Source organism: Aedes albopictus, chromosome 2 (genome assembly GCF_035046485.1).
Source record: "Aedes albopictus strain Foshan chromosome 2, AalbF5, whole genome shotgun sequence".
NCBI classification, from domain to species: Eukaryota; Metazoa; Arthropoda; class Insecta; order Diptera; family Culicidae; genus Aedes; species Aedes albopictus.
The window spans coordinates 223,964,271-223,980,736 of NC_085137.1; the positions used below are offsets into that span (position 1 = coordinate 223,964,271).

Consider the following 16,466-nt stretch of genomic DNA (forward strand, 5'->3'; position numbering starts at 1 on the left):
TCAATATTTCACTCCGTTGAACTGTTTGGCGAGAACAAAGAGTGAAATTTGAACAATTTTCAATTCAGTGTGAATAAGTGTGCACTCTTTTGGAGGACACGATCAATGTACAGGTTTCACACGGCAAAGCGAACAGAGCCTGGACCCGGTAGAGAAGGAGAATTCTATTTCAATATTGCTCAATGGAGAGCAAAGGGTAAAGTAGATATATTAAGAACAAGTATCTTAGAGTTCGAACACTTCCAACACTGGTCAGACTCGAATCTTACAGATTCGTTGGCGAACAGAATTTACCATTATCCCACAAATTGAAAGCTCTACGGAAACACTAGCAAGTGCTTATTCAACCCCAACAACCCCTAATTGAAATAATCTCCTGCTAAGCTTCGGTGCGTGACAAACTATTTGCACGATTAGCGGAAGGAAGCTTTGTTGCGCCAAACAACAACCAAATTCATAAATCATCGAAGCGTAAACTGTTTCACCGAGGATTGCACCGACCAGAAATACCTACCTACCACCCAACGACGAGAGCAATATCAATGGCGGACTTAGAGCGTATATTCTCTTTCAGCAACTAGATGCACCCAGATATTCGAACTAGCATCGGGAAAATTCATGATTTGAATTCAAATTATTTGGATGCAATCCACAGAACGCGCGTGGCTGGGATTATAGGGAATTTTAGCAACTTGAAAGCACTAATTCACGACCTTTAGCTGAGAGCACTTGACATCGATTGATTGAAGACCGAGAGACCGAGTTTTCATAGAATGATAAAAAAAATCATTTGTTTTCATGGTGTGGTGGCTGTCGGAGATAATTTCCACAGGTGAATATCAAAGTAATTACACAAACAGCAGTTCCCAGTACTGAACTATGCATAATTAAACAATCAATCACTGTTCTCGCGGCCTTCCACAATGATTAATATATGTCGATGTTGAACTCAAAACAAATCTCTGATATTTAATAACCATTAGTGAGGTATGCTTTTATAGTTTGGGTATAGTATTCACAAAATTGCATCTTTAAGAAAAATGCTCAACTTGCTACAACTTGCTATAAAGTTCATCAAAAATTCTCAAATTTTCACTGTTAGTAGATCAAACAATTGTCTGTTAATGGTCCAAATTTGGTCAAGATTGAACTAATTTTTATGAAGTTAGAGCTAAGGCAACACCAGTTTTAGGTACATTGTAGAAACTGTACGGATTTTCAGGCCGAAATATTTGCTCTCTTGTGTTTGTTAGGGCAATCAGCACTTCAGCAACAAGTAATGATGAAAGTTATGTTCTTATGTGCAGTTAGCCAGGCTGCTATCAAAACATTGGCATCAGCAAGCTTTAGGTCGAAGTTAGTTATCGCTTGTCGATTTCAAATGGCGAAAGTAAATTCAGCAATCACTTTTTACTTTTTGCACTATTTTTTGTTAGGTTGTACGGTACCGGCGACCGTCACGGTACAACATTGTGCGACTAAAACAACCGGATGTCGCCTCAGCATACGCGCAGAATCTCGAGGTCGCGTTGCCAGACGAGGGCGAGCTCGATGAGGCCCCTCTAGAGAACTGCTGGAGTACAGTGAAAGCAGCCATCAACGACGCAGCCGAGAGCACCATCGGGTATGTGGAACGGAATCGACGGAACGAATGGTTCGACGAAGAGTGCAGAACGGTTTTGAAGGAGAAGAACGCTGCAGCAAGGGACCCGACAGAACATGGAACGTTACAAACCGAAGCGGAAACAGCAGACGCGCCTCTTTCGGGAGAAAAAGCGCCGCCTGGAAGAAGCGGAGTGCGAAGAAATGGAGCTGCTGTGCCGTTCCCAAGAAACACGGAAGTTCTACCAGAAACTTAACGCATCCCGCAACAGCTTCGTGTTGCGAGCCGAAATGTGCAGAGATAAGGACGGAGGCCTCTTGACGGACGGACGTGAAGTGATCGAAAGGTGGAAGCAGCACTTCGATCAACACCTGAATGGCGTGGAGAACGTAGGTACGGCACCACGGCAATGGAAGAAACGACGATGCCAGTGCAGCGGAGGACGGAAATGCATCAACTCTCACGCTCAGGGAAGTTAAGGATGCCATTCATCAGCTTAAAACCAACAAAGCAGCTGATAAGGATGGTATCGCAGCTGAACTCAGCAAGATGGGCCCAGAAAAGTTGGCCACCTGTCTGCACCGGCTGATAGTCAGGATCTGAGAAACCGAACAGCTACCGGAAGAGTGAAAGGAATGAGTAATCTGTCCCATTCTCAAGAAAGGCGACCATTTGGAATGTGAGATCGTCAGGGCGATCATTATTTAGAATGCTGCCTACAAAGTGCTATCCCAGATCATCTTCCGTCGTCTGTCAAGCCGGTTTCATCGACGGCCATCAGCAATGGACTAGATCTTCACCGCACGGCAAATCCTCCAGAAATGCCGTGAATACCAGGTCCCAACGCATCACCTGTTCATCGACTTCAAAGCGGCATACGACAGTATCGACCGTGCAAAGCTATGAAGAATCATGGACGAATAGGGTATCGCGCCACTTGGGCGGTGGCTTCTATAATCGTCTGTTCTCCACTATAACCCAGTCAATTTAGAACCATTTGACTTGAAATGTTGTACACGGGTAGATACTATACCTATCTCACCACATTGTCAATTGGTTCAAATTTGACTGAGTTGTAGTGGAAAACAGACGAATATAGAAGCCACCGCCCAAGTGGCGCGATTCCCTACGGCTTTCCTGGGAAGCCAGCTAGACTGATTAAAGCAACGATGGACGGTATACAAAATTGCGTAAGTGTTTCGGGTGAACTATCCAGTTCATTCATGCCTACTCTTCAACATCCCTCTGGAAGGTGTGATGCGACGAGCCAGGCAAAAATGCGGTCAATTTGTGTGCTTTGCGGACGATATGGACAATATCGCCAGAACATTTGGAACGGTGGCAGAGCTGTATATCCGCCTGAAACGCGAAGCATCAAAGGTCGGAGTGGTGGTGAATGCCTTAAAAACGAAGTACATGCTGGTAGGCGGAACCAAACACGACCGGATCCGTCTGGGTAGCAATGTTACGATAGACGTGGATACCTCGGATCCTTACTGACGGCTGACAACAACGTGAGCCGTGAAATTCGAAGGCGCATTATCAGCGGAAGTCGGGCCTACTACGGGCTCCAGAAGAAGCTGCGGTCTGTAGTAGGCTATGAATTGGGTTGAAGAATGTATACATGAATAAACGTCACTTGAGATCTAGACTCCTCCGAAACATAACGTCTTTTAGCATTGCTACATTGGCGGCGAGGATAAAGTGGTTTTGTTTAAAAAAAAAAAGAAAATCTGAAAAGCATCGATTTCTTTAGACGACCACTGTAGGAGTAGCGAGGAGAACAATTGCAAAATCAACAGCAAACTGGCTGGCAGAAATCATCTGGAGCTTAAGGAGAAATGGATTAAGGGTAACAAGGCGAGGAAATCTTGTGGTAGTATTACTAAAGCGAGGGTAAGTGTGGAAATGATCTTTTCTGTTGCTGAGAGCAGTATGAGAAAATTGGTGGACCAGTAGGGCAACCTTAGGACCACGGTATTAAGATTATCGGAAACGGGAATTTTCTTGCACATCCAAACATATTCTGGATATCCTTTTGGAAACTATTGTGGACTATAATTGCTGCATGTTATTACTCACTGTTGTGACCGGACGTTGAATCAGCATTTTTACATCGCTTACTATTCACCGGAAAAAAACGTAAACCGGTTTCAAACAGCGGCGATAGAGGTTGAATGAATACCAGACAACGGACATAGACTCAGAGTTAATACAGAAAAATAAAGATACTTTTCTCGGTAAGGTTCATAACTTGGAGAACTCTCACCCCACAGCATATTGCAATTAGAAGCACGCTGACTCTAAGGCTTCACATTTCAATTTTTATTCAATGAATTTTCCAAATGTAGTTGTCATCATTGTTGTGTAAAGTACACGTATACTACGATTGAAATTTCTGTTGAAAAAAAAATAATGATCCGTACAAATTTAACATCGACTCTATTGCTGGGCTAAAATCGTATTATTTTTATTAGCCTGTCAATTTCATAGTGAACATTTTCTATGGATCAAATTTGACACATATTTAGCTGCTATAAGCATTTTAAACATTCATATAGCAAACTAAAGTTGATGCTAGAGGTTCCATTTCCCGACCATTTTGGTTGTCCCGGGATTCGGGATAAAATTTGTTGCTTGTCCCGGGAAATCCCGGGATCCCGGGAAATTTTTCAATGTGCTTAAAACACATTTTTGCGATCTGGAATATGTTTTATTCATCAATTAAAAAAATCAATGATTCAAATCTAGTAAATGGACTCATCAATTTGAATTCGTTCTCTGAAAATACGACTTCAAGAAGCAAATGTTATTATTGACTTCATCGAACAGTGAGGGTCGCTTTTTAGAACAGATATTTCCGGAGTTCGATTTTAAGATTCGGGCTCAACTTACCATGTAGCTCAAAAAGGGACAGCTCTACCGCAATTACTTTCGAAAAATCAATCATTTCCGAATCAGTCTAAGACGGGTTGACATATTACTTTACAGCCGATTCCAGTTCTTCACGCATACTCGATGGTGTTATGCATACAGGACAATCCAGCACTCAACTCGGCAGCATCATTATCGGTCTGTCTTTGGCAGTCTCGCAACAATCGAACTCCCAGGTCCTTGATGAACTTCATCATTTGCGTTTTCGATGAGCTTTCAAGTTCTCCTGGCACTTGCGTTGACGACGGAAGACCTTGAAGGAACTTCCCAAGTAACCACAAGCATTACATCATAACATTAATTCAATCGTATTATAGTTTAGCTAATGCAACATAACTTTTATTTTACATCTGTCAAGTAATGAAGCGTTAAATCTACATTATGAAAGCATTGAAGCATTACGAGATTTTGACAGTTCTGTGTAGTTCTATAGAGCCGTTGTTAAATGCTTCATTACATTACCATGTTAAAAGCTTTATAGCAATCAATAATGCAAGCATTTATTACTTTATATATGCCTTTACTAAAGCTTCCATCGTTGTAAACAGAAAATATCGCTCAGTTCGAAAAAAACTGTAAAACACTTTTAGAAACAGAACCATTCAATACAAAAGAAAAACAAATCAAAATTTTCATGGATTGCTGCGGAGCACTTAGATTATCATGCTCAGATGTTGCTGTTTGAAAATTTATATTATGTATGGTTTTTTGTGTTTCTGGTTGGGACATGAAAACAATCAGAGGCTGAGGGAACAAAAATTATGTGGGGTATCGGTTTCCTTATTTAACATAACGCCCCGATTTCATAAAAGGAAGGGTTAAAGCGCTTATTTAACCGGTTTGTTATTTATTGTATTTTAGGTAGAAGTGAACACGTATGAAAACAAAAAAAAAACAGAATCAACACAGACGAGTTTATATTCGAGAGTAACATAACTGATGGCATTCAGACCCCAGCACATTTTTAGAGTTGCTGAAAACACAACTCAATGAGGCACGAGCTAAGTATACGTTATTTTATATTGCACATTTTTCCAAGTGCAAAATACATGGTATCGTAGCACACACCGTTAGCGCGTCCGAGTTTCATCGTGGTTCAGATTTAACAGTCCAGGTTCAATTCCCGAAATACAATAAAAAAACATCAAAGTGAGAGTATCGGAAGATAAAAATAGATAGAAAAATGAAAAACATACTTTTTTTTCTTTTTTGACATGATGCATTAAGTATGCATTCCATACGATTTGATTGCATTAGCTATAAGGTACAAGCATTTTATATGCTTTAGCAATCACCACAGTAAAGCTTGCTTTAAATCAACAATAGTAGCGCCACTTTCGACTTTAAACCTACTCTTATTGTGCCTATATGACAAAACAACTTTATATCGCATGGCATATAATACACTATAAAGCGAAATTAATGCTCTATTTACAGCGTCATGGTTACTTGGGTTTAGCGCTGTTATTATTTTCTTTTGGCGCCGTTTGTTGATGCTTTTCATGATTGCAAGGAAGAGGTCGTTACCATCTTTGGAGTTACTTTTCGTAAGATTTGAATACAAGAAACTCAAGCTGCCTTCCGCAGACAGTAATATAGCATCTCGTCTTCCCAATGCTTTCGAAACAAGTCTGATTGACTGAAGAGCTTCCTGATGTTTTTTTTGCAGCCTCAAAATCATTGTCCAACATAAGTCTAGAAAGGCCTTTTTCGGAAAATTACTCTTTGATGCAATCGAAACCGTGAATGAAGTGCTCCAGCATCATTTCAGTCGAGTTCCTACGAGTTTCGATGTCCACACACAGTTGAAGTGGTTTATGTAACATTTTCGTGATGATTTGTTCAAGGCCATTTTCGAAAAAAAAACACGACTCTTCGAATACGTTTCAGAGACACTCCAATTTCAAATCAAAGCGACAAAAATGTGTAAGAAATGTGTGTCCCGGGAATCCCGGGATTTTCGGGACGATGAAAAATTTTATCCCGGGATTCGGGAAATCCCGAATTTTTCAAGATCCCGGGATTTTTTGTCCCGGGATATCCCGGGTTGGAACCTCTAGTTGATGCGAATTATTGCGAAAATGGTCTGTTACTAATATATTTATTGCATTGATAGGAGAACGTTTTTGTTACTTTTAATGCAGTTTAGCTATTTTAGTAGTTTATTCTAAAAAAAAAGGATTACAATTTCATTCTAGATACTTGTTCCGTAATTGTGGGAATAGTTTTCAGTTGGAAAACGTAGCTAAGGAACATTAAATTCGGATGTTGTTTGTTAGTAATTATTAATCAAACCAATAATAACATATTTTATCAATATACCAATACGGGTTTTGAAAAAAAAGTTTATATGAAAAATTGTTCATTGATCAATGCCTGAATATCAGAACAAAGGTTTTCGAGTACGATAACATTTTATTATTTTCTTTTAGTTACATAGGTACGAGTAACTAGATATGGAACAACATTTCCGTTCGAAAAATGTCTATATTTGAAATTGGTTCGTTTTATTTTTACGATAACTGTGTTATATGTATGGAAAGCTAGAAAATCAACTAAAAGAAATATCCTAATGAACGTTAAGCACTGAAAATGTCCAAGCAAGTGTGTTGGTTAATGTTTATTACATCCAGGAAGACGGACAGAAGTTGATTCTAGTCCGTGAACCTGAAAAGCGCAGGGAATGTTGAATTCCAGCCCGCAAACCAAAACCCAGGATAACGAAGGGAACCAAAAATTCCAGCCCGTACACCTGGTACTCTAGCGTAGGGAATGTAGAATTCCAGTCCGCAATTGAAACCCAGGATAACGAAGGGAATGATGAATTCCAGTCCGTACACCTGTTTCTCCGGCGAAGGGAGTGTAGAATTCCAGTCCGCACATAAAACCCAGAATAACGAAGGGAACCGAGAATTCCAGTCCGTACATCTGGTATGCAAGCGAAGAGAATGCTGAATTCTAGTCCGCATATAAACAAAAGTCAAAAGACCAAATGTACAAGAATAGATATTCCGTATTTCATATATATGCTGCAAAAGTGGAGATGAGTTGTTTGAAAATTTTCATTGGTTGCCATGGTTGAAGAACTGAAATCTGTATGATTCGCAAGAAACTCGAAACGATTTAAATGAAACCAATCGAGAGTTTTCCGGGACAACTAGTACTTTATAAAAGTCCAAATAATATATCAGTGATTGCAGTACATCAAACGATGGAATCAGATGTAATGTATGATACAGGCTGTATTTTAAATGTTATAAAGTAATAAAGTTGAGCACACGATTTGGCGGAAATATGTAGACATTTAAGTGAAAAAGCCTCAACTTAAATAATTGTGAACCCTGTTTATATTAAATAATAAAGAGGAAGTGATTGTAATCTCAGCATAATTCTTGGCCTAAAATATCAGTAGTTCAACTGCAAATTGATAAAAAAATAGGGGATTGATATGTCCTGGTTTATTACAAATACGTTGAAAATAATGAAAGGAGATTACGACTTCTAGCCAATTCTATAGCATCCCTTGAGGATGCCTTAACCGTCTTAAAAAAAACTAATATGAAGGAGGACAAGCCATAAACAAGCAAACATGTTGAATTGTTGCTTTATAATAGTCATGATAACTGAACTAAAGTTATGCTGGACACATTTTTTATCCTAATGTTTTTTTTTTTTCAATTGAAAAAGTAGCCGATGTTCAACCTTTTGTATCGGCATTAACAATGATAATTTAAAACACTTTTCAAGAGTTTAATAAGATTTCTATTCGACTTGCAGCAACTCCTTTACAAAATAGTTCAACAATACCTTTTTCTGTTTCTTATTAAGTTTATGTACAAATTAGCATATGTATCTATATAATATGTTTTCACAAGTCGAATTCACGATTTCGTTTCATTATATTTTGGCTCAGAGTACAGGATGAAAAACAAGTGTTTTACTGAATAGCAGCTAAATTAATGAGTTGTTCAGTTGTTCACCATAATGTTCTATGCTTATTCACCGCTGTTGAATAGGAGTCGAAGTGTGATCATTATTAAATCACGGGAAGTTTATGATTTGATTTGAGTGCTTCAATTCATCATTTTTGGGATGGCTCGCAAACCTCATCAAATGAAGTAGAGAAATCTTAGTCCATTTGGCCTTATAAAATATTTCACTATAAGATGTAAAAAGCGTACAAACCTTCAATCAACCTTCTTTAATAGTGGAGGAACATGCAAAGGAAACATGAAGTTTCAGTCTGCATTAGAAAGACCAGATGTAGGAGATCCGTCTCAGTCCATCTGGCAGTCCAGTCTATCATGAGATGAAGGAAGTGAGACTTCAGTCCATCTATGATAAAGGGAATCGCAAAGGAAATATGAAGTTTCAGTCTGCATTAGAAAAGACCAAATGTAGGAGATCCATCTCAGTCCATTTGGCAGTCCAGTCTACCATGAGATGAAGAGAGCTATTCGATCTTCAACTCATCTCTTGGTAAAGGGACATTGGAAAGCTTAACAATTATATTGACTACGTAATAGTTAACTTTATGATTATTTTCGGTCTCTTTTATCATCAGAATTATGATATCAAGATTATAAGATTACACCCTATTTTATAGAGGCCCTTAAAAATATATATATTGAATCAACATAGTCTCAATACTTGAGGTAAGATTTTCAATCTGATGATCAAAGAAGGAAAGGTAATAATGTGGTGTGAGGTGTATACCAAGCTTGTCCTTCAATATATGGTGCATACCCGCCTCATCCTTGCTGCCTGTCAGGTCAGACAGACAAGTTGGTCATGTTTGCAACACAACTCAGTGGTTGGCGGCTTGGCGCCAGTTCGGTAGAAACACTCGGCCGGAGCAAACATCAGTTCCAACGGTGGAGTCGCAAGCGGGTAAGAGTTTCAAGGTTCCCCGTTGGGTGATTCTTCCTATGAGTAATTGGATATTTACATTGGCGATCCTGCCAGGAGTATTTTTGACCAGCTGCTGGTCATAAACAAATCAGAAGAAATAGGAGGAATCACTCACTGTGGGAAATCCCAACAAAAAGTTTTTTTTTTGTGAGGTGCGTAATGAAAACCACCAGTTAGCAAGTATGTAATGAAGACTGCTTGCGGGAAGTGTGTAATGAAAATCGCTTCCCAGAGACGTGTAATGAAAACCGTCTCAGAGTAGTAAAGAAAACTACTCCATGAAGTGTGTAAAGAAGACCACTTCAGAGATGAGTAAGGAAAACCATCTCAATTGAAAATTAAGCTTTGAAAATAACTGAGCAGTAACGAAAACTGCTGGAGCCCGTTGTGAAGGCTCGGTCGGTAGAACGAAAACACAGGGCAGGTAACGAAAACCATCCTAAATGGCAAGATAGCAGCTGCATTTGTGCCGGTAGAGGCCGGTAATTGTAGGAGCAGTGACTGATGCTCGAAATGATCATGATCACAGTGATCGAAGTGATGATGATCACAGACAAACAGAAATGTGATGATAATCACAGACAAACAAATGATGTGACGTTGATCACAGACAAACAGATTATGTGAATTTGATCACAGACAAGCAGATGATGTGATGGTGATCACAGACAACCAGATGATGATCACAGACAAAAAGATGATGTGATGTTTATCACAGACAAAAAGATGATGTGATGGTGATCACAGACAAGCAGATGATGTGATGTTGATCGCAGACAAACAGATAATGTGATGGTGACCACAAACAAACAGATAATGATCACAAACAAACAGATGATGATGATGATCACAGACAAACAGATGAGATGATGATGATCCAGACAAAAACAGATGATGCTTAAAATTGTTATTATATGTGCTTCAATGATTACTGTAGATCTGAGCTGATGGCATGACTTCTGAAGATTTATTGAATAAACGAGGGCGTCCGATGAGTATGAAACTCTATACATACATTTGTGCATGATATTGAACTGTATGTGATTGCTTGATATGCCTATAGATGTGAAGACCTATATGTAGTATCCAGAGCTGTCAGAAAAAGGTTAAACAGTATATTTAACAGTTCAAATATTTATAGGATTTGATATCAGCACCGCTTGCAGAATTTTTGGTCATCTGGTGCTCATAGTGGTGTGGTCATATTTTGTCATACTTGATGAGAAAGAAGAAGACAAACGCGTTTCATAGATTTATCTTGCAAGGCACAATATTCATTCAAGACAGTTGCCCAAAGTGCAGCTCGGTAGAAGTCGTACAATATTCATGCATTGTTATTGACGTCGCCCCACTAACTCGGTGTTCGCCAGTTGGACTAACGAAGCGAATTTTTTAGCGAACTGAATGTCATTCCTCATCCGACCCGATATGCATCCCAGATGTTTTCTTTTTATGCGCGATGCCTCTGTGTAGATTTCTGCCGGGATCTAATTTAGCGGCGGCGGTAAACGTGTAGTAGTAAGTCGTGTAAGCGTGTTTGCATTTCACCCTAGTCGGTCTAGATTCAATCGTAGTCGACACCATCGGTATTTCCGAGACAAACATATCGGATAACGCCTTTGTCGGTTAGGAAGTAAAACCGTAGGTCCTGGCCCATGTGTTGATGGGTTCGAGATGTAGGATGCCAGGTGTATGTAGATGTCTCCGTCCGTGTTAAGGGTTAGTGCTAGAAATAGGACGTAACTACAACTGCTACCGAATGGTGGCGGCAGGCCACATATAAGAAGAAGCCCGACATCGCGTCGTGCCGACGATCACGATTTTATGCTGCCTGGAAATCCGTTAGTGCAAGCGCGCCAAAATCTTCGTGAGTGAGCATGTGGTTTTGGTGGGCGAAACCCTACTCTAGTCTCTGTTAATCGATCAAGTAGTGCTTTTAAAGATTGCACTAGTTAACAGCATTTTTGAACTCGATCAGCTGATGATAATTTTTAATGTTGAATCATGCTCTGAGTTGGAAAACGTGAATGGGAAAAAATACAGTAGATCGGATTTTTATTTTCGGTTTTCCATACAAGGCTGTCGGTTTAAATTCGATTTTTGTTCTATTTTTAAGCAAAATTGCTCCCTTTATATATCTCTATTTCCGTAAAAAGCTGGATACTCTTAGAAGCTTCTTTGCAATAATCACGGAGACAAATTTCGTTCGTTTGAAACAAAAATATTCATGTTCATTCGGTAAACTGATAAAATATTTAAAACTAAAATATTAATTTTTAAAACTAACTCAATTACATATTGATTTCTACAATACTCATTGAAGAGCCCCCCCGTTCCGCCGTCGAGAACATAAACAAAACTCTTATCGTTGTTTTGATCACCGTTTACTTTATCTTCATGGGATTCAATTGGTGTTTTTCGGTGATGATTTAAAACTCATTTTTTACTCTTCTTTACGTTTCAACCTACTTTATTGCTTTCGGTCATCTTCAGAACTGTCAGATTAAATAATACAAAATACAAATCACAAATTACAAACATTATAAACATTCAAAATTTTTACAATACAAACACTTACGATTCCGCCGGACGTTCGTTTGTCAAGGCGGTACACTTAATTCTAAAATCGCTTCGTTCTTAAGTAATATGTCCTCGTCTCTCTTGCTGTCGTCGAGTTCGTCGTTGTTCGTCTTTTAGTTTGTTAATCAAGTTGTTGTATGTGTTCGAAAACCCGTCTACGTCACGCTGTAAATTAACAGTCGTTTCGTTGTTGATCTTTATGTGGACCACTTCAGCAGCCAATCTGCTTGCATCATTATTTATTCTCTCTAGGATCCGAGTTCGAGAGAAGTCAAAGTGATGCCCGTTGTCTACCGCGTGTTGCGTGAGTCCCGTAGCTGAAGCGTTGGTGCGTATCGAGTTTTTGTGTTGCGTTATGCGCTTGTCCAGTGTTTGAGAGGTTTGTCCGATGTATTCCTTGTTTTCGCATGCTCCACAAGGAATACTGTATACCACGTTTGTTTGTTTCATGTGTGGTATTGGGTCTTTCAATTTTGTGAAGACCGTGTTCTTCACTTTATCACATGGTTTGAAAGACGCTGTGATATCGTGTTTTCACAACGTTTTGTTCACCTTCTCGCTTAAACCAGGGATGTACAGTATGCGGCAGGAAAAAATGCGAAAGTGTTTTTCAACTTCAAACCTCATTTTCGTCCATTTGACATTAACCAATCTATGTTTCAACGTTCCATGATCTATAATAGGCTAGTTTTCTGAAAAGTTAATTAAAAAAATTCCCATTTTGGTCACTAACCTTTACAGGGTGGCGCCTGAAGATGAAGACAACCAGAATTTTCAAACCGCAGAAAATCGCACAGGTCGCTAAATTTCGCATCTGATAAAACAAAATTTTTGATTTTCTCTACAATATCATCAAATATATGTACTTATTTCATCTGGTATGTGAAACTACATGGCTCTGGATCAGTGTGGTCTGATTGTTCATCAAATTTGAGCTAATTTTGTTACTGTTATAGTCATTTTGTTTAATGACCATTGGGCGCGCAGTTTATTGATATCCGCTTATTAGGCCTACATTACCACATGTTAAACATCAAATATGTTCATTTTTATTTTTCAGTGCTAGAATATAGACATTGACTGAAACACTGTCATGAAAAAATAGTCATATATATCCCATATTTAGCGTGTAATAGTGCCTTGAACTTTTCGCATTTTTTCCTGCCGCACCCTGTATGGGATGGACACATACCTTTTTTGTTCCCCATTCTCGCGTTCGTTATCAAGAGTGTTGTATATGAGATGAACCCGACGCTTTATCGTGCGTTGGATGAGGTTCTCTGGATAGTTATTATTGCGGAGAATGTGTTTGACCATTCGAATGCTTTCCTCCCTTCGTTCGACATCTGTTAGCTTCAGTGCTCGGTCAATAAGCGCGATCATAGTGTTCATTTTGTGCGTGTGCGGGCTCTCTGAGTTGTAGTCCAGGTATCTGCCGTCACGTTTTTTTGGAAACCAAATTTTTCTAATTCGCTCACCCTCTCTCGAGAGCGTGAGATCCAGAAACCGGAGTGACTCGTTCGTTTCTTGCTCCACGGTGAAATTCAGTTTCTCATCCACTGCGTTGAACTGTTCCACCACCTTCTCCACTTCCTCTCTTCTGCCGACTACGAAGCAATCGTCGACGTACCTTCTGTAGTATGAGATGGTGATGTTGTTCTCCTCCAGCTTTGTTATGGCCTCCTGTTCCACCTTTTCCATGATGATGTTGGCTACAACCGGTGAAAGGGGGGATCCCATGGGCACCCCCGCTGTTTGGCTGTAGAATTTTCCTTCGTATTGGAAGAAAGATGCCTCAAGAACCGTCTTCATTGCATGTTTGAAACTTTCCCAAGGGATAGTGGTGCATTCTTGTAGTTGTTCCCACTTTTCTTCTACGAGTTCGTATACTTTCTCAACTGGAACGTTGGTGTAAAGTGATACTACATCCAAGGAGTAGATGATACTGCCTTCTGGAATCACTACGGTCGAGATTTCTTCCGCAAATTCGAAACTGTTTTTGACGTGATATTGTGTTTTCCCCACTATACTACCCAAGATGTTCGCTAAGAACTGGGCCATGCGATACGTTGCAGAACCAATGGTCGAAACCACTGGTCTGAGAGGTCTGTTGGTTTTGTGGATTTTTGGCAGGCCATAAATTCTTGGAGGATGGCAGTTAAACACTTTGAGACGATTTTTTGTCTGTGTGTCTATGTGTCCATCTTTCCACCATTGCTCAATTATCGTATTGAGTTTTCTCAAGGTTCTATTCGTTGGGTTGTCGTTTAGCAGTTTATAGGTGTTCGTATCACTCACCATTTCCGCCATCTTTTCACGATACTCCGAGGCTGCCAACACGACCGTCTTATTCCCTTTATCCGCTTTCGTTACGTACAGTTCGGGATGTTCCTTCAAGAATTTTCGGCTTTTCAGTACGTCTTTGAGTATCCACTCGTTTTCTTTCGTCATGGGCTGTCGTTGATAGTTGACGTAGTTCGACATGATCGTAGATATTTCCCCTCTGATGTGTTCTGCTTCGGGGATTCGCCTGATCGCTGTCTCGCATAACGCAACACAAAAACTCGATACGCACCAACGCTTCAGCTACGGGACTCACGCAACACGCGGTAGACAACGGGCATCACTTTGACTTCTCTCGAACTCGGATCCTAGAGAGAATAAATAATGATGCAAGCAGATTGGCTGCTGAAGTGGTCCACATAAAGATCAACAACGAAACGACTGTTAATTTACAGCGTGACGTAGACGGGTTTTCGAACACATACAACAACTTGATTAACAAACTAAAAGACGAACAACGACGAACACGACGACAGCAAGAGAGACGAGGACATATTACTTAAGAACGAAACGATTTTAGAATTAAGTGTACCGCCTTGACAAACGAACGTCCGGCGGAATCGTAAGTGTTTGTATTGTAAAAATTTTGAATGTTTATAATGTTTGTAATTTGTGATTTGTATTTTGTATTATTTAATCTAACAGTTCTGAAGATGACCGAAAGCAATAAAGTAGGTTGAAACGTAAAGAAGAGTAAAAAATGAGTTTTAAATCATCACCGAAAAACACCAATTGAATCCCATGAAGATAAACAAAACTCTCAAGTTCCAGTTGCAGCACCAAACAAGATTTCCTCCTGCAAAAAAAGTCAAGTTTCACCAAAAGTTTCCACGAAATCCCATTGATTTCGGGAGCGTATGTATCTACATGATGTGGGCATTGAAAGTACCACGCGGATGGTGGGTTTTTCCTAGAGACGGAAATGACTTTGTAAATTTAATGGGAAAATAAATATCTCCGTAGGGCCGACCTGCCACAAAAAAAAACAAATTTTTTTACATTTGTTTCTAACATAACCTGTCAGCAGATGCATGTTTGTTTCAAAAATAGATTGAATTTGCTTCAAATGTGACGTTCGATTTGCTCCAAACAGTTTTATTTTTTGTTGCCAGAACAAATTGACATTTTTTTTTTTGAGTTTACCTGAAATATTTTTGATTTTACCATGTTTTTTTCTGCGTGATGCACATTAAAAGACTAGTAAACGGACCATAAAATCGAAATTACCGTGGTTTATGGTATTATTATGCTTTTGGTCGAAATACGAAGTGACCGAACGTGCGAAAATTGATTTTTAACCTACTTAGAAATGTCGCACCTCAATTTGGATTAGTGCATATTTTTAATGCTCTTAATTAGCTTAATGATGCGCAACAGAAAAAATAGTTTCAAATTTACTTCGCAGCTGCAACTTCGCATGTGCTTCTAGCGACGACTTCGATTTGGTGGTGCGACGATAATATATGTTGCAGGGAAAATTATCTAATTTCTACCCTTATGTAGAAGACACGAATATAATACGATGTACTGGTCACGATCTATGATTTCGTACATTTTTGCATAGAGACGAAAAGATCACAACTTGTTCCAGATGCTAGTATCAACATAGGTGCGTCACACTACCTACGTTAATATAATACTGAAAATGTTTTTTGCTTCCATCCGATATGCTTCCTATACATAAAAAAGATAGTTGCAACCATTGTAGTTAGGGGAAATAGGATGTAACCGTTTTATTAGATGGATGAGTAGCAAGGTTTATAGAAAGGATAACCGATGCTGCAAAGAGCAAAGACGATGATATTTGAAAGAAATTGAAAAAGTATTATCTATAATTGCAGAATAATAGAGCAATAAAATGCGTTTTCTGAATCCAGTACAACACATTGAGAAGAACAATACTAAATAACTTAGAGCAATTATGTGTATAGGCAAATCTGACGGAAGCTAACGATTCCTCCGCATCTGGTGGCAGGAATGAGAACCCAACGAAAAACGTGACTCTACCAAAAAAAAAGTGCCATGGCGCAGCATAGGCAAAGTGCACTTTTTTCACTTTTTCGTATCGAATTCCGCATCGTAGAGAAACAAACGA

The 16,466-nt window shown here is 39.3% G+C and overlaps 1 protein-coding gene across 1 annotated transcript; it reads right to left on the reverse strand.

The window, feature by feature from the left end:
* Positions 1-8: 8 nt before the first annotated feature.
* On the reverse strand, positions 9-14,512 carry LOC134286370 (uncharacterized). The gene is made up of 3 exons (XM_062847981.1): positions 14,327-14,512; positions 13,221-14,080; positions 9-21 (listed from the first exon to the last, which is right to left on the reverse strand). The coding sequence occupies exons 1-3, from the start codon at positions 14,510-14,512 to the stop codon at positions 9-11; spliced, it is 1,059 nt and encodes a 352-aa protein (XP_062703965.1).
* Positions 14,513-16,466: the final 1,954 nt, after the last annotated feature.

Coding starts and splice junctions, on each gene's coding strand:
- LOC134286370 (XM_062847981.1), bottom strand. CDS start 14,512: ATGTCGAACTACGTCAACTATCAACGACAGCCCATGACGAAAGAAAAC. Junction 14,081..14,326: donor GTGAAAAGATGGCGGAAATG/GTGAGTGATACG, acceptor CGCATGGCCCAG/TTCTTAGCGAACATCTTGGG.